The 22,877-nt window shown below is 36.4% G+C and overlaps 2 protein-coding genes across 2 annotated transcripts; one reads left to right on the forward strand and one right to left on the reverse strand.

The window, feature by feature from the left end:
* Nucleotides 1-822: 822 nt before the first annotated feature.
* On the reverse strand, nucleotides 823-4,609 carry LOC149682691 (uncharacterized). The gene is made up of 8 exons (XM_089834355.1): nucleotides 3,643-4,609; nucleotides 3,437-3,582; nucleotides 2,984-3,178; nucleotides 2,816-2,897; nucleotides 1,857-2,666; nucleotides 1,580-1,813; nucleotides 1,241-1,412; nucleotides 823-1,043 (listed from the first exon to the last, which is right to left on the reverse strand). The coding sequence occupies exons 1-8, from the start codon at nucleotides 3,817-3,819 to the stop codon at nucleotides 823-825; spliced, it is 2,037 nt and encodes a 678-aa protein (XP_089690481.1). The 5' UTR covers nucleotides 3,820-4,609.
* Nucleotides 4,610-7,253: 2,644 nt separating this feature from the next.
* On the forward strand, nucleotides 7,254-9,578 carry LOC149682692 (uncharacterized). The gene has a single exon (XM_089834356.1). It carries the CDS (start codon nucleotides 7,254-7,256, stop codon nucleotides 9,576-9,578), a length of 2,325 nt encoding a protein of 774 aa, XP_089690482.1.
* Nucleotides 9,579-22,877: the final 13,299 nt, after the last annotated feature.

Below are 22,877 nucleotides of genomic sequence, written 5' to 3' on the forward strand. Positions count from 1 at the left end.
TTATGCTGTAATTCTAATATTCCGGCGAATCGAAGAACAGATAGTTTTTAGTGATAATCCCCTCGATGAGTTTACAACATAGACTTATGCCGATGCACACTTATCGCATCTTATAAGTTTCTAACAAGGACTTATGCCCAGAAACTTTTGAAAGAGAAAGTTTAGTTATAGTGATTACGCATTTTAGTGATTATCCCCTCGAATTACCTTTAGCAATGCTAAAATGATCAAACGCATAACGCTCATTTAACACTATGTTAGCTCTATCTAAACCCATTTTTGAATTAACCGCCAAAACGTTCCAGTCAAACATAACATAGATGACGATAGCTACCGAACGAGAACGAAAAACGGGGAAAACCGTTATCTATTTAATTGGCACATACATAAAAAGAAAATAAATATAAAAACCCCAAACATACAAATTCATAAGTATCCGACTCCACAGATAAAAATTCAAAAGTTTCCGACCCCACAGATTAAGAGGTACCCCACCCCACATCACCCCGACATTTTAGAGATAAGAATAAAAATAAAAAACTCGGGGTTTCTATCAAGTCTCTATGGTTCGTTGGTAGAGTGGATGTTTACTATGCCAGCGACCCGGGTTCGATTCCCGGGTCTGATCTGAAAAAATTTTAATTAAAATTAAATCTCTAACCGAGCCCTGTAACCCCTATGGGTGGGTTGTGGTAATATAAAGTTCATTTTAAGCTAAAATCTGACGATAACGAAGCGACAACCCCGGCCACTACTACTACTACTACTACTACTACGGACGGCTCGGGTCAAACTAAGAGCCTATCGTATACTACGATATGGCTAAAAAGCGCATATGGCTTGAAAAAAATCCGAGGAGCAAGCCACCCTTCTTTTATCAAGTTCCCACTCTTCACAAGCGAAGGGCTTGGTTCCAGTGTGAACCAGAGCAGCACCCTGTGAAACTAGTAGTTTCGATACTTCATTCTTTTTACAAAAGAATGACACGTGACTCTCCTTTAATATTCCCGGTATGAGCAATATGCTAGATGTCATTTTGGCAACTAAAATATAAAAAATTGTTCATTAATTAAGGTAATTATGTTCCTTATAAAAGGTACTACTGAATATTTCCATTTAGTTCGTATGTTTAGGAAATAATTTTTACATTCCCATATTATTTAAAAAAGGAACTGGGTGGTCATGCATACGAAAAAATTACAGTGATTACTAATTTTTTACGTAAGAAATAACTGTTTACCTGATCTTGATTGTTTGTCAGGTAATTTTATCACTTCTTCCATCAATTGTGCCCTCAACTCGACAGACTCTTTTTGATTCAAATTCCATATTTTTGAGGAATATAACTCGAGAGATTGAGCTAATTTTTCCTCAACGTTAACTCCAGTGATTCTTTGGAACTCCAAGTTTATCTGAGAAAAAGAGCAGAAAAAATAATGAATATTTCAAATTGGAACCAATTATCCTCCGCAGTATTGAAGATGATACAAGAAATATTTTTTTCTTGAAGGCATCTAGGAGTTAGCTGTAGCCTGAACTTTAACACATGACTGCTTAATTATATAAGATACAATATTACTTGTCTGAAATCACAGAGTGCAGGATACGTTTGTAGTACGCAATCCACAGTCGTGTTTTCTATCAGCTTCCGCCGGTCTGCGTATGTTTGATCCATTTTTGTGTCTATAACTGGCCAATCAATTTTGGTTCGTTGCATTTCTCCTTGCATGTATTTAATGTGATCTTTCACACTCGCCTCGTGTTCCATGTTCTCCAAATTCATGAAAACAATTTCGTTAGTAATGGCACGTGCCTTTTCTAATGATATAATCGTTAAGTTTCTATGGCTGACTTACTATATCAACTTCTGAAAGAAATAATTTCGTTGATCTTGCTTTGGTTGAGGTTGCTCTTCTTTTAGTTTGAGCATTTGCAGCAGAAGCCTTTGCTGCGGTTTTAGCAGATGTTGTAGCCATTTCTGATCCATCTTTAGCAGTAGTATCCGTCGATTTTGCCGCGGTTTTAGCAGATGTTGTAGCCATTTCTGATCCATCTTTAGCAGATGTTGTAGCCATTTCTGATCCATCTTTTGCAGATGTAGCCATTTCTGATCCATCTTTAGCAGATGTAGCCATTTCTGATCCATCTTTTGCAGATGTTGTAGCCATTTCTGATCCATCTTTAGCAGATGTAGCCATTTCTGATCCATCTTTTGCAGATGTTGTAGCCATTTCTGATCCATCTTTAGCAGTAGTTTCCGTCGATTTTGCCGCGGTTGTACAGGCGGTTGCTGTAAAAATTTTCTCCCCCAAATCCAATGAAGTTTCAACATCGTTCTCGCCCGCTTCCAACAATATTTCAGAACCTTCTTCAGTATTTTTTTCCGAAATTTCTGAGTTGCCTAGTTCAGTTAAATCACACGAATCGCCTTCAACTGTTTGGTCGCGAGAAAATGTTTCCACCTCCACTGAAGCCGTGCTTGTTGAACTAACATTTGCTGTATTAATTGTTCGAACACTGAAACTCTTGGCTCCGGGGGGAGAAAGGCTGCTATTTTTGTAAGAGTTCTTTCCATACTTCGATTTCGCTTTTTGAACCTCAGAAATCCCTTTTAAACCAAATCGAAAGTTCTTATATTTCGCCCTTAGTTGCTTGTACCAAGGTTCCTAATTGAAAATATTTTCTTGTATTTTAATATCAGCCTCACATAAAATAGCAAGCCGTAAATAAATGGTATTAAAAATTCTTAGCACGTGAATTCTGTACGCTGGCTTGGAGTTAGGTAATTAATCTAACCAAATAATTTGTGACTTACATAAGTTTCTGAAGAGTTTTGTTTCAAATGTGGATACTCCAACATAAGTTTTTTGGCTACAAGCATGTGTGATGGTGGATACCTTGAAAATTAATCGTTTTATTGAAGATTAATTTTAAATACATCAAAGAGGCAAAAGAGTTAAGGGAGTAAAAATAATTTGCTTACAGGGAATATTTTTTAAGGATGTCATGAAATAAAACACTTATAAGTTCCCTGTTCAATTTGGGTTTGTTCTCCTTTGGAATGGCATCGTAAAGCTCTGCTTTTCTAAACACGTCTGGTAGCTCTGGGAGTGTGTATTCCAGCGCAAAATTCGTGCGAGATCCAACACCAACAACCTGCTTTTTAGGTTCCACAATCCTATATAGTTATAATAATTGTATATTTTCTGGACAAATAAACCAAGGTCCAGTTACCCCGTAAAAGCGAAGCTATAATTTTTGCCTGTGGTCAGTCACTGTACACGATGTACTTTTGACTGTAATTACGAATGATGGGATTGGCCTAGTATTTAAAAGCTCTACCCTATTACAGTGTTTTGTGCCTTTTCACCTTATTTTAGACTTTATTGTGACATAACCATAACCAACCCCTTCAATGCAAGTATTTCTGCACTACCATGAAGGAACATCTTCGACACGTAGAACTTCATTTTCAACTTGTGACGCTTTGTTTTCCGTTTCAGTCTCTTCACTTTCAATTTCAGATATCACGAATGTTTTTTTCTTAGGAGAACAAACAATGTCTTCATTGTCTCTTTTTCTCTGTAAAGTTTTTTTGAAACATTAAGAAATTATTTGTGCTATTGGTATGAGCTTCCTAACTTTTATCACTTTAATCTTCATCTTATTTTCAAATTTAGTTTCTTCGTCCATGTTCACAAATTCTTCAAAATCACTATCATAAACCTGACGAATAAACATAATCATTCTGGTTTCAATCAGTTTCATACCCACACCCTTCCGAGATGCAGTTATTGCGCAAGAAACTTTAAATAACATTGTAGACTAATGGCACCCCGTGTTATTTCCCCTTAGAGCTTAACACGGTCGAACCTAGGGGGCTGTCATTACTCTATAGTCATACTTGTCAATATTGAAGCATTGTTTTAACTGGGTAGGAATCTTTTAATTATGATCCCATCTCTCAAGGAACGCTTAAATCAGAGAGGTCAAAACTAAAATAGTCAAGATTTGATTTGAGAAATGTTGGACAAACCTTTAATTTTAAACTAATTAATGTTTTCTTTATTTTCCTTTTTTAGAAAACGTTATGTTAAATCGTACTCATCATAGTTTAAACGTGTGTAATCAATTTAATAGTGATACAGTCCGATTAATCATGGTGTAAATGTTATAAAAATATATTATCCCATGGGTCTTTACAAATTAAATCATCGTAATTAATTGTTAAGTCGACTTAAATCCAGTAAATGATTTCTCTATACATAATATTGCACACACGGTGCCTTTTGGGTGGGATGGTGTAGAGGAAAGATGTATGATGCCATCTCATTCATTTTATCATATTTCATTATTAAAGTTATTTCCATTGGATAAAGAATGCGCGTGCGGAAATGTTTTCACGCTATAGGATAGGCAACTCCCTATCTCGAACGACAGCTTATTCTGTATATACTCTGTTACCGCTTCGGTTGTCAGTACGCGCAAAGCTAGGTCTCTATGTAACGTAGATTTGCGCGTGCTGACAAGAGACGAATGAAATATAAATATTCAGGATTTGAAATATCCTGAAGCTTTTTAACCTCTTGTCAGCTCGCGCAAAGCTAGGTTACATAGAGACCTAGGTTTGCGCGTGATGGTAACTGATGTTGTAACAGAGTATATACAGAATAAGCTGTCGTCCGAGATAGGGAGTTGCCTATCCTGTCGCGTGAAAACAAATTTCTTCAAGCGCATTCTTTATCAATGGTATTTCCTTTTTTTATTACCAGTGTAAAAACTTAAGAGTAGTGAAATTGAAAAAGTCTGGTTTTAAAATTTAGAAAAATAATGGACTGCAGCATTTATTTTCCTCGCTCGTTTCTGCGTACTTTTATAGAGTAGTGTCGGTAGAGAGGGAAGTACACAGTGTATGATTCCTCCCTCTAGGCGCACTTTTGTAAGAGGGGATACTGTACGCGCTCGGTAGGGGGATGACACTGAGCTAAGAGATAGAAGGTTATGACGTTTGCATACGTAGAACTGACATTACTCTTATAGAAGTGGAAGAACAATCTTTTTTCGATGGCTCTGAGACTCTCTCGTCTTTAAAATGTTCTGGAATAGTCATGTAAAAGAAAGTTCCAAAAAAAACACTACCCTCCCTGCCGAACCTAAATGTGGCGGAGGCAGGAAAGGACACCTCGTCTTTCATCCGGCACAAAAGGGAAGGACTGCAAACTATTTCTTTTGTCACGCTTCACTATATTATTTGTATATTTTTCTATACTTATTTAAACTTATTTTCAACTTTGAAATCTAAAACTATTTCAAATTTAAAAATATTAAACATACAAGCAAAAAAACTATTTCAATGTTAAGTTTTAGATTGGAATTTCTAAGATTTAATGATTTTTCAGGATTCATTAATTTTCAAGTGTAAAAATTACCCAATTTAAATGCTATTTGATGGGGATTGGTTTATTATATTTCAAATAATTAACCAATTGGTTAATTATATGCATATAATTAACCAGTTGGTTAATTATATGAAACTGATGAAATCATTATCATAATAAATACGATTATTTAAATTTTGCTTTGCACGATTAACTTGCCATTCCCACGTTTGTAAAACCGTTAAATTCTTTTAAACTGATTTTTTAATATTTCAATTTTGATTTCATGCAACAAAGGTTGTCGTGTTTTGTCTGATTACACCCATAATAAGATTATGAAACGGATCTTGTACATAATCTAATGTAATAAGCCAAATTTGATTTCGTAAATCCATTATTTTCAAACATTTAGCTACCCCTCAAATATATGAATTTAGTTGTGCTTAATTAAAAATTCATCAAAAAGTTCTTACCTGGTAAATGAAACTACTTCCTGAAAATTCCCTTAACGACTCATCAGTTAGTAGTTTCTCTCGAAAGGTTTTATTCGACGGGTTCTTCAATTTTGTCTTGATGTTACTCGCGCCGTGGCTTATTAATAACAAAATTTCTTCTGTAGCCATTTTTCCCGAAATTTCAAACGCAATTTTTTCCCGAAAATGATCTAGGTGGCTTGCCGAACCTAATTTATGCTGGGAACATCTCCTATCAAACACCCCTAACAATTTCCAATACCTAACCGCGTACCGACCAAGTACCGACCGCACAAGAAACAAATTTGATTTTCGAGAATTCAAGTATTCAACTGAATTTTTTCCCTCCCTAACATCACCCTCGCTAAAGGTTTCTTACTTTGACAAGGTCAGCGGGCGTCGGAACGGTCACGCGTATTAAAGGGTGAATAAGCCTGAAAATTAGTTACTATTATCGGTTCACTTTATCTAAATTAAGTCTAATTCATAAAATTTAAAACCAGTAGTTCATTAAAAAAAACAACTACAAACGTTACCTTAGAACTACTAGGATTAATAAGAGAGTGAGCAGCGTAACTTCTGTAGAAAAATTCGAACAAACAATTTAAAAAATAAAAATAAGAAATTACCAAACCCTTAAAAAACCCCTAAAAAATAAATTTGTAAAGAAAACGGGTCAAAGGCCGAGCAAGAAAAAATTCAAGCTTATCTTAATAAAATCAACCTTTTTCTACCTTGCTCGACCTTCCCCAAAAAGAACAATAACAAATTAAAACGTAACCTCAGAATTAGCTGAGGATTCTTAAACTTAAAACTTTAAGAAAATAACGAAAACAAAAAATCAAAAAAACAACACGAGATTTTTCAGTCGGTTTCGTGTTCACTAAAAACCAGCACCGCCCTCCCAAATAGGAACTTAATCCGCTTTAACTTCCCTGCATTTTTTTAATACTACCATCATATTCTAGAAAAATGCTTATGTCGTTCTCCCGGGTCATGTTCTTAGTTGACTTAACTATATGTTTTCTCAATATTTACGGATGAAATTCATTGCATTTTAGCCAAACAAATTGCAACTAAATCTTTCTCGATCTTCAATCTCCCTTTGCGAGATGAGCTTCTCTCTCTCTTCGAAAGGTGGAAACTGGAAACGTACATTTTGGCCTCCAAGGTAGAATAGCCACTGTTAATACTTTCGATACGAGTCACGCCCGGTGTTGTGTACTTAATTAAGCCTTTTATATGCTATGGCAAAATATGCACGTGGCTCTGGAGAGTTTAAGCTTTAAAGAACACTTTTTTGAACTGTTGAGTGTGTAGTTATAAGACTAAATATAGTCTTTCGGAAAGTTTGAATTTATTTATATAATGCACTATGAGCACCCAGTTTTACAGCTGTGTTATGTGCACATATTTTTCAAAAACCTTCAGCTACTTATTCACGCACTTAAAAAATGCGCATGGAAACGATCCTAATTTTAACGTTGTTTGTGGGGTAAATGGGTGCGGAAGATGTTTCAAAAAAGTGGATACATTTAGACGTCATGTTAGAAATAAACACCCTGACGTCTATGAGAACAAAAATGTCCTTATAAATACTGGAACTGAAATTAACGTAAGTGAAGAAAATATTGATTTAAATAGACCAGATGAAGCTGCTGATGTTGCGCTCGATGTTGAAATTGGTGACGAAGATGTTTCAGATGAGGAAAATTTAAAGCCTTTTAAAATCCGTGAATCACTTCTCAAGATAATTCTTAAATATAGAGAACTTCACCATTTGCCACACGTGGTAGTTCAGTCTATTGTCAACGATTTATTTGGTTTTTGTAAAAATCTCCTCGATTCAACCAAGGATAACGTCGTACAAAGTTTAAAAGCTAAAGATATAGATATAGATGAAAAGCATTTGTTTTCAAGTATTTCTGAAGTAAAGGAATCTTTTGGAAGCTTGGATTCAAACTACAAGATAACAGCATTGTGCAAAAATGAATATGGATTAGTAGAACCAATGCAGTTCACGTTCTCTGAAACCGTAGAAGATAGAAAGAAGAAAGTTTATCACTACGTGCCAATAATTAAAGTATTGGAGAAACTTTATTCGTCGGATCAAATGGTTAATAAGCATGTCAAGCTGGCTAAAATTCCTCCTAACTGTATTGGTCATTATTTGCAAAGTGAACTAGCGAAAAAGATAATCAACGATAATCCTCGGTATTCCTTAAGCACTATCCACTTACAAATTTATCTGGACGAATTAGAGTTGGTTAATCCGCTAGGATCAAAAAGAGGAAAACATAAAATCTTGGGTTGCTACTTTTCCGTTTTAAATCTAGACGGAAAGTACAGGGCACAGCTAAGTGATATTAACTTAGTATTCTTGGCGAAATCTGTTGACCTTGACAGTTTTGGCTTTCGCGAGTTATTGAAACCCCTGATTTTTGATTTGAATCGTTTATCGGAGGAAGGACTTGATGTGGAAAAATCAGGAATACATTGCACTGTGACTGTTTCAATTTTCTCGGGAGATAATCTCGGGCAACATAAAATAGGGGGCTTTAACTGTAACTTCAACAGCGGCAGAATTTGCAGATTTTGCATGACTGATTACAAGGAAATTCCCATCAAAACCAATAAAAATCAAGTTCGCCATCGCACACTAGCTCTCCATAAGTACCACCTGGAAGGAATACGTATTTCCAAATCGTATGCCTCGTCATATGGAGTACGTAGTGAAAGCCCTTTAATGAGACTTAATAACTTTGACTTAACACAACAATTGCCCCCTGACCCGATGCACGATATTTTGGAAGGAGTAATGCCAAGTGTTTTAAAACGTGTAATAAACTATATGATTGCGAACCAGCACGTGACTTTAGATGAATTTAACGACAGTATTTTGAAGTTTCCATTCGGCAAAACCGAATCGAACATTCCACAAACTCAAATACATAATGCCATATCTGGTAATGGCAATATCAAAGGGTCGGCAAGCGAACTGTTTTGTTTGTTTAGGCTACTCCCTTTCATTTTATTTCCCTACTTACCACATGACGGAGATGAACATTGGGTGGTCTATTTAAAGCTACGAGAAATCGTCGAATACATTTTTGCATCGCATTTGCATTTGACATTTCTGGATACGCTTGAAACAATTATTGAAGAATTTTTAAAATTAGTTTCGCGTGTTTTTGGGCCCGATTCTATGACACCAAAATATCATTATTTGTTGCATTATGCCGACTCGTACCGAAAATACGGTCCTATAAGGGCCATGTCCTGCATCCGTTTTGAGGCGAAACATAGTTACTTTAAAAAAATTGCGCATGCTTCAAAAATTTTTAAAAATATTACAAAAACGTTAGCGTCTAGGCATCAGTACTATCAGTGCTATAACGCACTACATGATAGCCAGTTAAAAATACAGGATAATTCGATGGGATCATTTGTGCAGAAAACTAGTTTGCCTATTTCTCTTCATTCATTGTTAAAAGACTACCCTGATAAACTTTACTCGGTTAAAAAAGCAACGTTCGATAACATGAGCTTTTTGGTAGGGTCATTCCTTAAACATGACATTGATAGAAATGAAATAAAGTCTTTCATTCAAATAAGGTATATTTTTTGCCTTAACCAGACTTTGCGTTTGGCCGGTCCTGTTTTTCAAGTGGTCAAATTCAACCGAAAAATATTCGCTTATGAGATACAGAAAGCTGGATTGTTTTAAACTCTGATTCCATATTGTGTCATGAATTATTAGATAGCTATGTGATTGAAGAGAAAAGCTTCATCTCTTTAAGATCAAAATTTATTAACAGCGAAGTTTAACTAAAAATGCGTACTTGAAAATATTTGCAAATATGTCAAAATTTTATGAAGTGCAAAAAATAAATGCTTTTTATTCAGGCTGTAATAATAAAATGGAGTGTGGCATGTTTTTTTACTTAGTCATGTTATTCCTAGTTTTATTCTCGCAAGAGGCTGTCCGTAATAGTGCCAAGTTGTTTTGTTCCTACCAGCGTTTGTCTATATACCTACTATCTGGTACGTATTTTAGCAGAAGTGACATGAGACTAGAAGTGAAGGGCTCTAGCATTGATAGTAGATCCTGGCACTAGTGAACAAATTTGAGGATTTTATGCCGCTTCCCACGCGCCTACACTACTGAGAAAAAAATTGGCCGAGTTCCAAAAACATTTCTTACCCTTTCCCCTCAACCTAAAGCCGCGTAACACAGACGCGGGAGCTTGAATCTAGTTCGGCCGTCTACCGCCGCGAGCGTCTCACCGTTTTGAAGGGAAAATTCAGAAATCGCCACTAGAGGGCCAACCGTTGGTGTGTTATCAAGAATATTCACTTTCGCCGAGTGAAGAATTTGGTTAGCTCAATACTTCATGTCTCATCTCACTTCTGATTTTAGTAAGGAAACTGAAATTTCAGACTAGTTTGTAGTTTATTGGAACCCGCGCGTTTTAGTCAAAGAAGGATTATCGAGGAGTCGAACATTTATTTTTTTATCAGGCATGATTTTAAACTCTTTATCTATGTGTAATTTAGCGTGTGCAACCTCTCGGAGCCGATGCAAGGTCTATTGACAGGCCTCGGCAAAATAGTCGCTAGCTGTGTCACTTCTGCGGGGTCAACAATAAAGAATTGAGCGTGACGTTTATTGGTTCGTACAATTACAGGAGGCAAGGCGGTAGAATAGCTTTAAAAATAACCCCTATGGTATAAACCTTTTCCAACGGTCTTTTTCGTCTTATTTTTGACTGTGTTTGGATCTTTTCGCCTAGGTTAAAAATACAATATATCGCTAATAGCTAGGAAAGGGAAAAACAGCACCAAATACGCAATTCAAACACTTAATTACCAAACCATACCCGTACAAAAAAATTTAAGCTGTAATTCATCTGCATACGCGCTTTTTTATCGCTACCATGCTGTAATAGGTATACATTAAGGCTACATTTTCTGCAGCTCGAAAAACGTGAAAATTTCACAGCAATTCCAGAACTGTAAACTGTCTGCCGTTTCTACATTTTCTGTTTGTTAACTGTTCATTGTCTATACTGGCAGAAATATGCAGCGCGATTCTGCATTCGCTATGCAAAAGTAGACCTACCAGCTGCTAGTTTAAAACTGTAATTTGACCGTTTTTATAGACATTTGGGACCGTCCATAAACTACGTCACGCGATAAAAAGCATTTTCTGACCCCCCCGTCCCCCCAGATCACGCTTCGTCACGCTTTTCTCAGACCCCTCCCCTAAAACCCACGTCACATTTCTTTAACCCCCCCCTCCGCACTATGATTTCTCTTAATTTACAAATTTAATTTGATTAATTTCTTGAGTAATATGCCGCCCTCTCAGAAATATTTTGCTCGGCTGAAAATTCAAGTTCTCTTCCGTTTTAAGCCTTTTTCCTCTGCTTGACCTTTAGAATTTTAATGTCTGGATGTGCTTTTTATAAGCTTCAAAAAAGTTCCATAAGGCTTAGTTAAAGGGGCACAATTTTAGGTTTCGACACTGTCACCGAAAACAGACTAATCGAGCTTGAGATTTAGAAAATTTGCCAAAGAATCGAAACTTTTCAATCGGCAGCGGGATTTGATTCATCCTCACAAATAATAGGGGCGAATAAACAGAGACATAAGAGAGTTTACGCTGTTTATTTTAAATGCGCTATTTAAATTGGCTATATTAAGGTGTAAATAGTAGATAATTGCTTAAATTTTCTACTATTTAAGCGATGATGGAATAACAATTTTGATAAATTATTGTAACAGTGGACTATGGAATGTTGTCTTTCTTCTTCTATAACATAAGAGAGCCAATCGGCCTCTTACTGACTTCGTAACAAAATCAATGCTAAATGTGACGTCACGCATCGAAGAACCCCTCCCTCCCCCTTGTCACAGACCGTCACAAATTTAGAAACCCCCTCCCCCCATAAGAGTGTGACGTAGTTTATGGACGGTCCCTTTTACAGGTCTGCAAAAGTGATAGAAAAGAAGAAATCCAGCTGCTAATTTAAAACTGCAATTTTACCACATTTATAGACATGTTACAGATCTGCAAAAGTGATGGAAAAGTAGAAATGTAGCTGCCAATTTATTACTGTAATTTGACCAGTTTTTTAGACATGTTACAGGTCTGCAAAAGTGATAGAAAAGTTGAAATCCTGCTGTTAATTTAAAGCTGCAATTTGACCACATTTATAGACATGTTACAGGTCTGCAAAAGTGATGGAACAGTAGAAATCCAGCTACCAATTTAAAATTGTAGTTTGACCACACTTATAGACATATTGCAGGTATTCAAAAGTTGGAAATTCGACTTTTGAATACCTGAAATATGTCTATAAATGTGGAATAGTTACAGTTTTAAATTGGCAGCTAGATTTCAACTTTCCATAACTTTTGCAGACCTGTTATATGTCTATAAATGTGGTCAAATTGCAGTTTAAAATTGGCAGCTGGATTTCTACTTTTCCATCACTTTTGCAGACCTGTAACATGTCTATAAATGTGGTCAAATTTTAGTTTTAAATTGGCAGCTGGATTTCTACTTTTCCATCACTTTTTCAGACCTGTTACATGTCTATAAATGTGGTCAAATTGCAGTTTTAAATTGGCAGCTGGATATCTACTTTTCCATCACTTTTGCAGACCTGTTACATGTCTTTAAATGTGGTCAAATTGCAGTTTTAAACTAGCAGCTGGTATTTCAGTTTTGCTTCGCGTTTACAGAATCGCCCTCTATATTTCTGCCAGCATAGACAGTTAACATTTCACAAACAGAAAATGTAGAAAAGGCATCTCTAGAATTGCTGTGAAATTTTCCACTTTTTTTGAAGTGCAGAAAATGTAGCCTTAATCAGGGGCGTGTCAACCACGGGGGCAGCGGGGGTAAAGGCCCCCGCTCTGGTGACTGAGTCTAAATAGTAAAAAATGTCAATGAAAGTGAAATTTTCATTACCCAGTGTACACTCTAAGAAATGGAAGTGTTAAAAAAGTGTTAAAATGGTGTAAACACCGTAAAAACACCCTAAAGAGAGTTTTATTACCTTGAGTTTTTAGGGGCCAATTTAAAGTGTAAATTCGGTGTAAAATAACACTATTAAAACACCGTTTTGAAATTAAACATGTAAAATTATAGTATACTGCGGGTTTCTTAAAAAAGGCCTTTCATTTTCATTAATGTTTTAATATTAAAGTCAATCCGAACAGTAAAAAATTATTGAAAACCTTCATTTTTAAACGTTTTTTAAAGATGATATTCATGTAAGAATATATTTTTATCCTTTAAGTAAAATTAACAAGGAAATTGGTAATCCGACGGTATTGTACCTTCATAAAGAACTGCTAAACGTGTTAGGTGACACTCTTAAAAGTGTTATGCGACACTCTGAAAGGTGTTATACGACACTCTGAAAGGTGTTATGCGACACTCTGAAAGGTGTTATGCGACACTCTGAAAGGTGTTATGCGTCACTCAGAAACGTGTTATGCCACACTCTTAAAAACGTTATTTAAACTCGGAAAGGTGCTATTCTACACCTTTTAAGGAATTGCACAACACTCATATGAGAGTAAAAAATAAACTTTTAGTTCGATATAAGAGTTTAAAAGGTGTTTAACAACACCTCTATTGCACCATTTTATTCTTATCTATGACACCAATTGCTCAAATAAGTGTTATTACACCCTTTCAGGGGTGTAAAAGAACACCTGTAACGGTGTCAAATTTGGACCCATATAAACTACTTTTAAAGGTGTTAAAGCACACCCCATTTTCTTAGAGTGTGCGAATAGACAATGCACGTGATTCCATAAATATTGCAGTCGTAAAGGGGATTGGTAAAAGTGACAGCGTTGATAGTTGAAAAATGGTCCATCGAGGACGATTTTGAAGTTCAGTATAATCAGAAGGGAATAAGAGAGAAGGGACACACTTTATATCTCCACAATGCTTTATACTCGTAACAACAGTCTTACCAACCTCAAGTCAACTACCCTTCACTGATTGGCTATCTAACTTCTGTCGTAGCTGTGACGTCAGATAAGTAGGTGACGTCTCGGTTGACGTATAAAATGTAGTTTTGTTTACAACTTTACATTGAAGGAGATAAACATGTTGATAAACGAAATCAAGGTGTGCAATTAATTTAGATGCACGGGAATTGAGAACATACCAAAATCAGATAATTTGAAGGTAATAAATAGATGGAAACTAATTATTCTGAATTAATATTAAAAAATAACAATTATTTTCAATAAAATACATACTTGAGGTTATAATTACACAAGAACGAAACATCGACAGCCCTAAGCCTTTGGAGAATGAAAATCTAGCAGACAAATAGGCCGCCTGAGGCTGATACCGCGGAGAACTTAAAGAACTATATTTGCAGTAAATTGGTTAAAAGCTGTGTACTTGCGCAAAGTTTTCGCGGTTTTCTTGAGGTTGGTCGGACTCTCGTTACCATAGCAGGCTCAAATGTCTCCCTTCTCTCTTATTCCCTTCTGGTATAATGCTTAGGTTGTGAAAAGAATTGTGAACGTATCTTAAGAGTTTGTAGAAATGTGGAATCATTTTCAAATTAGTCCTGGTAATGAAGAATTTCGCAGTGTCTGATGTTCTCGAGAATATATCGATCCTGACTTCCACAAGTTTTTGTTTACACATACATGTATAGACATAATAGTTATAGCAACCACGGTTTACTATACACTATAGACTGTTGCAATTCTTTTGCATATAACCGTGGCTAATCATAGAGCTGATTAACTGCCATCTTCAAGAAAGAAAGGTTGTAGCCGATAGCGCTTCAAATTACTGTAGCTATCAACTTTGGGAAAGACTAGGTAGGCAAAAGACATATTTTCTTTGCGTTTTTACTATTTTCTACGATTTTCGAAAACAGAAAAATGTATGGTTAACTGGAAATGGCACCTTATAGAATCGTGGCCACTGTATCCCACGAGTATTGAATTGGTCAGGCATTAATTCTCACGATCATGCGGACCTCTTCGTAACTTTATAGTGCATGCGAGATGCCTTAGATCATTGATGAGTGCTGAACAACATTGTAGTACTGCAAAATACGTTTTGCTCATGTATGAGTTTGGAAAGAGGTTAAGGTGACTCAAAGTTGTTTACACAAGGGCCAAAGTTTTTACACAACTTCCCCACCAGTGTGGGATTTTGACCCCGCTCCAGCAATAAGGTTGGCACGCCCATGGCCTTAACGTTTACCTATTACAGCGTGGTAGCGTTAAAAAAGCGTGTTTGCAGATAAATTAAAGCTTAAAATTTTTGTAAGGGTAGCCTCTAATTCAACTGCTTTGGAATTTTGTAGATATTAAACATGAGTTTAAGTTGGGAATCCAAAATAAACCCCTCTAAGTCGAGACGCAATTTTGAGGCTATTTTCAAATATTTATATAAATATAAATGATATTTATTAATTTAATCGTCATTAATTTACCTTAATTCTAGTTAAATCGTTTCAAGAAACTTTATTCCTAAAATCATTTTAAACATAGCTATTGTCATAAGTTAATTAAGCCTAAGGCTTAATTAACTTATGCTATTGTTGACGTTTGAGCTCAAGCGTTAGCCTCTTTTACATTTTTTGGAAATTTAGGGTATATAAGGCGAATGATTCACAATAATTGATAGGAAAACCCGCAATGACACTGCAATGTATCCGAAACGTGCCTGCAATGATCCTGCAAAGTATCTGAAACGCACCTGCAATTATCCTACAAGTATCTGAAATGCACCCGCAATGATCCTGTGAAGTATCTGAAACGCATCTGCAATTATCCTATAAAGTATCTGAAACGCGCCTGCAATGATCCTTCAAAGTATATGAAAAGCGCCTGCAATTATCCTGAAAAGTATCTGAAACGCGCCTGCAATTATCCTACAAAGTATATGAAAAGAGCCTGCAATTATCCTACAAAGTATATGAAAAGAGCCTGCAATTATCCTAAAAAGTATCTGAAAAGCACCTGCAATGATGCTCCAAAGAATCTGTAACGCGCCTGTAATGATCCTGAAAAGTATCTGAAACGCGCCTGCAATTATCCTAAAAATTATCTGAAAAGCACCTGCAATTATCCTACAAAGTATCTGAAACGCGCCTGTAATTATCCTACAAAGTATCTGAAACGCGCCTGTAATTATCCTACAAAGCATCTGAAACGTGCCTGTAATTATCCTACAAAGTATATGAAAAGCGCCTGCAATTATCCTACAAAGTATATGAAAAGAGCCTGCAATTATCCTAAAAAGTATCTGAAAAGCACCTGCAATGATCCAAAAAGGTATCTGAAACGCGCCTGCAATTATCCTAAAAGGTATCTGAAAAGCACCTGCAATGATGCTCCAAAGAATCTGTAACGCGCCTGTAATGATCCTGAAAAGTATCTGAAACGCGCCTGCAATTATCCTAAAAATTATCTGAAAAGCACCTGCAATTATCCTACAAAGTATCTGAAACGCGCCTGTAATTATCCTACAAAGTATCTGAAACGCGCCTGTAATTATCCTACAAAGTAAATGAAAAGCGCCTGCAATTATCCTACAAAGTATATGAAAAGAGCCTGCAATTATCCTAAAAAGTATCTGAAAAGCACCTGCAATGATCCAAAAACGTATCTGAAACGCGCCTGCAATTATCCTAAAAGGTATCTGAAAAGCACCTGTAATGATCCTGAAAAGTATATGAAACGCGCCTGCAATTATCCTAAAAGTTATCTGAAAATCACCTGCAATTATCCTAAACATTATCTGAAAAGCACCTGCAATTATCCTACAAAGTATCTGAAACGCGCATGTAATTATCCTACAAAGTATATGAAAAGCGCCTGCAATTATCCTACTAAGTATATGAAAAGAGTAGAGATGTGCCGATACCGATGCCATATCGGTATCGGTACCGATATTTGGCCTTAACCGATATATCGGCATCGGTTAAAAATGAACCGATATTTCTACCCGATATTTTTTGAAGAAAATAAATACTTATGTTGAGAGTAGATGACGCCATAAGACCTAAACTCTGAGACAGCACAGTTTATCATCTATTTTTGGATAACGTAACTAGTGTCTGAAATGGGTTTTTCGTAAGATAAGCCAGTTTTATAGTTTCAAGTACCGAAATTGGATCGAGAATCATCTATAGAGATAGGCCGATACCGATACCATATCGGTATCGGTTTGATATCGGTTTAATCGAAGGATCGGGTAAAATATCGGTATCGGTACGTATCGGTTTCCCAAGTATCGGATCATATCGGTATCGGTTTAAACTGGTATCGGCCCATCTCTAGAAAAGAGCCTGCAATTATCCTAAAATGTATCTGATACGCGCCTGCAATTATCCTGAAAAGTATCTGAAGCGCACCTGCAATGATCCTGAAAAGTATCTGAAACGCGCCTGCTATGATCCTGAAAAGTATCTGAAGCGCACCTGCAATTATCCTGAAAAGTATCTGAAACGCGCCTGCTATGATCCAAAAAAGTTTCAGAAACGCGCCTGCAATTTTCCTAAAGTATATGAAACGCGCCTGCAATTATCCTGAAAAGTATCTGAAACGCACCTGCAATGATCCTGAAAAGTACCTGAAACGCGCCTTCAATTTTCCTACAAAGTATATGAAAAGCGCCTGCATTTATCCTGCTAAGTATCTGCCATGGGCCTGCAACTATCCTAAAAATTATCTGACATGCGCCTGCAACTATCCTAAAAATTATCTGAAAATTACCTGCAATTATCCTACAAAGTTTCTGAAACGCGCCTGTAATTATTGTACAAAGTATATGAAACGCGCCTGCAATGATCCTGAAAAGTATCTGAAACGCACCTGCAATTATCCTGAAAAATGTCTGAAACGCGCCTGTTATGATCCAAAAAAGTTTCAGAAACGCGCCTGCAATTTTCCTACAAAGTATATGAAACGCGCCTGCAATTATCCTACACAGTAACTGAAATGCGCCTGCAATTTTCCTTCAAAGTATCGGAAACGCGCCTGCAATGATCCTGAAAAGTATATGAAGCGCGCCTGCAATTTTACTTCAAAGTATCGGAAACGCGCCTCCAATGATCCTGAAAAGTATATGAAACGCGCCTGCAATTATCCTACAAACTTAGCAATTTCTGACTGTAACATGCATACAAAATATCTGGAAGGTACCTGTAATGAGCCTGAAAACATCCTGATTTCTTACGGGAGTTACTATTTCCCCTAGCTGTAAGGTAGTTATTTTATGACTCTTAGAGTACATTTTGTATACTGCTGTACGAGTTTTCCAACGGAAGATATTTTTTCTGCAAAACGTCTAAAATGTTCTGCATTGCTCTCTGGAATGCATCTTAATTTTGTCTGAAGTTGAACCTTTTTCAGGTTTATTCCAGTATTATTCCAGAATATTCCAGTTTATTTACAATATATTTCAGTTTTAAAAAAATCTAATTAACAGCAAAATGCAGCCGTAAATTTTTGTACGGGTAGATATGCTTACTTTATATAACGCATATATTGTTATTTAAGGCACTTTAAAGCTTGAAAATATGTTACTACACATTACTATACATATTATTTGCACAATGACAAAAAATGGGGAGATTTTAAATAAGTACATATCAAAAAAAAAAAAGATTAAATATGGCAAGAAACTAGAATTATGCCATTTGAATTCATTATGCTGATAATGGTTTTAAAGTAGACTATAACAAAACACTTGAAACAATGGCTTGCAAACAGACCATACTTTGGGACATAAGAAATGGTGTTCAAATAGACCATCGTGAAAAAGGAAGGAATTGTACTGTTATGATATAAAGCTATTAATGGTTTCGAATCAGAGCGAGTAAAATAACTTGTTAATGGCTTTTACCTAGAACACTACCAATAGTATTCATAAAAACCATTATTATAATGGTTTACTTTTAAATCATTTTTTGAAAAAATGGTTTAAAATTAAAAACCCACCACCGGTTTAAAACCAGCAGTGGCTTAAATTAAACCCATTAATGGTTCATTAAACCCTTTTAAAACCCATTTTAAACCCCAATTTTTTACAGTGTACTCATGTTTTGGGACAGTGCGCCAGCTTTTCTATATTAAGTCTCGCTTATTCAAGTATTAGTCTTGTTATGAGACAGTCCGTCGGTTTCTCTAAGTCTCGCACGTTTAACTAAGCAAGAGTATAACTTGAACGCGCCACACTTAATACAAAGTAGCCGGCGGACTGTCACATAACCAGACTAAAACTGAAAGTTCGAGACTTGATATAGAGAAGCCGGCGGACTGTCTCATAACCGGACAAACTGAAAATGCGAGACTTAAAATAGAGAAGCCGGCGGACTGTCTCATAACCAGACTGAAACTGAAAATGCGAGACTTAAAATAGAGAAGCCGGCGGACTGTCTCATAACCAGACTGAAACTGAAAATGCGATACTTAATATAGAGAAGCCGGCGGACTGTCTCATGACGATTGTCATGAGACAGTCCGCCCTTATTTCAGTCCCTGACTTCCTTGGTTTTATCTTGTAATGAGACATTCCCCTGGCTCTCCCATAATAAGTCTATGACTTCCTTATTTCAGAAATCTAATCAGACAGTCCAATAGTTACGATATATTAAGCTTCGCGCGTGCTAAATTTAGACTTGTAATGGAACAATCTGCCGGCTGCTCTATTTTTGAGTTTCCAACGTCGTCGAGCTTGTTGGAATTTATCTGAATTGTAAGTATATCATGTCAACGTTTGACTTCTTCAATTTGTTCCGTTTTTCACTCTAAACTTCTGTTATTCTATTTAAATGATAAACGTTTATTGAAATGTGTGGTTTCCTTTAATGCCAATGGATAGCGGCATGCTCGTCAAGTGATCACGACTCCCACACTCTTCGTGAACGGCCCAAAGTGTAGGATTAGGTTGAAATAAAGGTTTAGAAAATCCAAATAATAACGAAACTTATTCTCCACTAAAGTTCCACGATTCTGCTGATGTAAATTTGAACTACAAGCAAAACTTTCTTTAAAAATCCATTATATCTCAAGAACTAACTGTAACATGTTAATTTACCCAGATTTCAATATAAATCTATCTTTATAAGCATGATTTTACAATAATATCAAAGAAAATGTTACGGATTATGGCTAATTTCATCTTTCCCTTATATTTAGATAAGCTTTCAAATCGTTTGAAAATATAACTCTTTGCTACTCTGTATTATCGGAGATAAAATAGCAATGCACACTTTCGTTGAGTGCAGTCATTTGAAGCTATTTACCACTTTTCGAAAGTTGGCAAAAGTGCGGGAGTTCGGTCGAGTGGGGCCTCCGAATTAATTTTTCGATCGAATGGTTTGGAACCGTCCATCTACCAGCCGATATCGTGTCCATTTCCCCAGGCGATATCGTGTCCATTTCCCCAGCCAATATCGAGTCCATTTCCCCAGCCGATATCGAGTCCATTTCCCCAGCCTATATCGTGTCCATTCGCAAGCCGATATCGTCTCCATTCCCCAGCCGATATCGTGTACAATCCCCAGCCGATATCGTGTCCATTCCCCAGCCGATATCGTGTCCATTCCCCTGCCGATATCGTGTCCATTCGCCAGCCCATTTCGTGTCCATTCGCCAGCCCATTTCGTGTCCATTCGCCAGCCGATATCGTGTCCATTTCACCAGCCGATATCGTGTCCATTCGCCAGCCGATTTCGTGTCCATTCCCCAGCCGATATCGTGTCCATTCGCCAGCCGATATCGTGTCCCTTAGCCAGCCGTTATTGCGATTTCATAACCGTTTACCAGTTGATTTCGTGTCCATCCGCTTGCCGATTTTCTGACAGTTTGCTTGCAAATTCCGTGTCCTCTAGACTACCAAATTCGTGTCCACTAGACTACCAATTTTGAGTTCATTCGCCGGCTATTTTCTGACCGTTTGATTGCATATTTCTTGTCTATTCGCTTACCGATTTTGTATCCATTAAGTGCATTTTGCAATCAACCGTAGTAAACGTTGGGATAGCAAGACACTTATCTGGGCGGACATTTCGCACTATAGGGTAGGGTCTAAAGTCACAAATCAGGCGATCCAAAAAACCGTCCAGCTAGTTAAAATTCGTACTGTCCCCGCAGTTGATTTTTGTTGCAGGGGTGATTACTCGTGACCTATTCATCCGAATTGAATTTGTTAAACACTTTTCAAATATGAATTGACCCCAAGGAATCCGAAAATCGCATTTATATCCTCGAGAATCCAAAATTTTCAAAGTTGATAATTTTGACATTTCCGGTTTCCGGCTTAAGTATGCAAAGGACAACTGTGGAACGGGTAAAATATGAAAGAGGAATGCAAGACTTTTATAACGCACTTTATTCCAGAGCGCTAGCTTGAATAGTTTTTGAAATATAGTAAAATATGTGCGAAAAACGCAACGTGCAAAGACTTTTTTAACAGTCTGTACGTAGATGACGCTACAATAGAGAAACGCCGGTAGGCTGCTAGGCATAGAAAAGCGTCTGCAATCTGCAAGGAAGTGAGTTCGAAGATAATTTTTTGCAAATTTTGAAATTTAGTTCATAACTGTTGCGTTTACGAATGGGATGATGATATTGATATTGTTTCTTGATGTCTAGATAATGGTTTTCCTTCTGGTGAGAGAAACAAGTACATTTATTTCTAAACTCATTACTTAATGTGGAGTTGTAGTATTAGGTTTTGAATTATCATGTTAACAATGCTTATTTTGATTACGTTTATAAAAATAATATTGAACTCTTTTTTCTTAAAGTTAGTGATCATAAGTGATGATTAGTAATTCATTACTCTTATTAGTTAAAATTAAGAGTTTATTAAATAAATTATCATCAACGTTTATAGGTAAATTTAAACTTGAAACGATATTTTGTCTTTGACAAACATATAACTGAAAAGAACCCAATTAAGAGTTAATTAAATAAATTATCATTATCGTTTCTAGGCAAATTTAAACTTGAAATGATAATTTTTCATTGTCAAAATTTGTTAATGAAAAGTGCAAAGAACCTTAGAAAGTGCTTGTGCTTCGTAAAATTTATTATTATTAGGATTATTTGAGTAATCAAACGTTAATAGAAAGATTTTATTGCGAATGCCAATACTTAAAATTAAACATCAAATTATCACTTTTGTTTGTCCAAAATTGTAACACGCTTAAAGAGAAAAAATAAGTTTTTAGACTTCATCTTATCCCAAAACCTAAATTCCCAAATTAAATGTACAGGTATAGTTAATCTCAAAAATGTGCATGTCTAGAAGCACTTGCAATATAAATATATATTTATTTAATTCGAACACTTACAGAGATGGTAATATCATAAACTTGCTTAGTTACAGAGGTTTCCCTGATACACTCTCCAGAGACTACGGTATTAATTTCTTTTGGTTTTGAAGAAAGAGCTGCCCGTATTCCGAATTTGCGATTACTAAGCTGCTGATTTAATTTAAGTCTTCCTCTATGGTTCTTTGGGGAGAGCGATTAAGTCTTTAGACTCGGACTGAAACAAGTCTAGGACTGTAATAAAACTTCCGTGTATGAAATGAAAACTTCAGGAGAAACCTCATTTTAAACAAATTAATAACGAAAACTTTATTTACACTCTTGGATTGGTATTCCAAGTTACTAAGATGTACAAAAAGTAACAATATCTAACTATTTATATAGATTTTTACGTCCCTTTGGTTTGGGTACGCAGGATTAAAAAGGGCGAGGTTCTCGGAGCTAGTTGGGTGAAGTTCTGATTTACAAAAGGATGAATCCTTGTACTTATAGGGGATTCACCTTGGCCAGTGTCGCCAGAGAGCCGGCTTCGTTGTTACCTTTGGCCGTGCTCCCTGGCTACCCTGACCAGGTCATGATCTCGACCGTGAACCTTTCCCGATGACGTCAAAAGATTTTCCATCGGCGTCAAGAATCTTTACCGGGGACCGAGAGAATTGTCCCGAGGTTTCCCCGGTGTA

The sequence above is a fragment of the Phalangium opilio genome, unplaced genomic scaffold, assembly GCF_054372755.1.
Source record: "Phalangium opilio isolate 3A_F unplaced genomic scaffold, DU_Popi_V2 ptg000038l_1, whole genome shotgun sequence".
NCBI classification, from domain to species: domain Eukaryota; kingdom Metazoa; phylum Arthropoda; class Arachnida; order Opiliones; family Phalangiidae; genus Phalangium; species Phalangium opilio.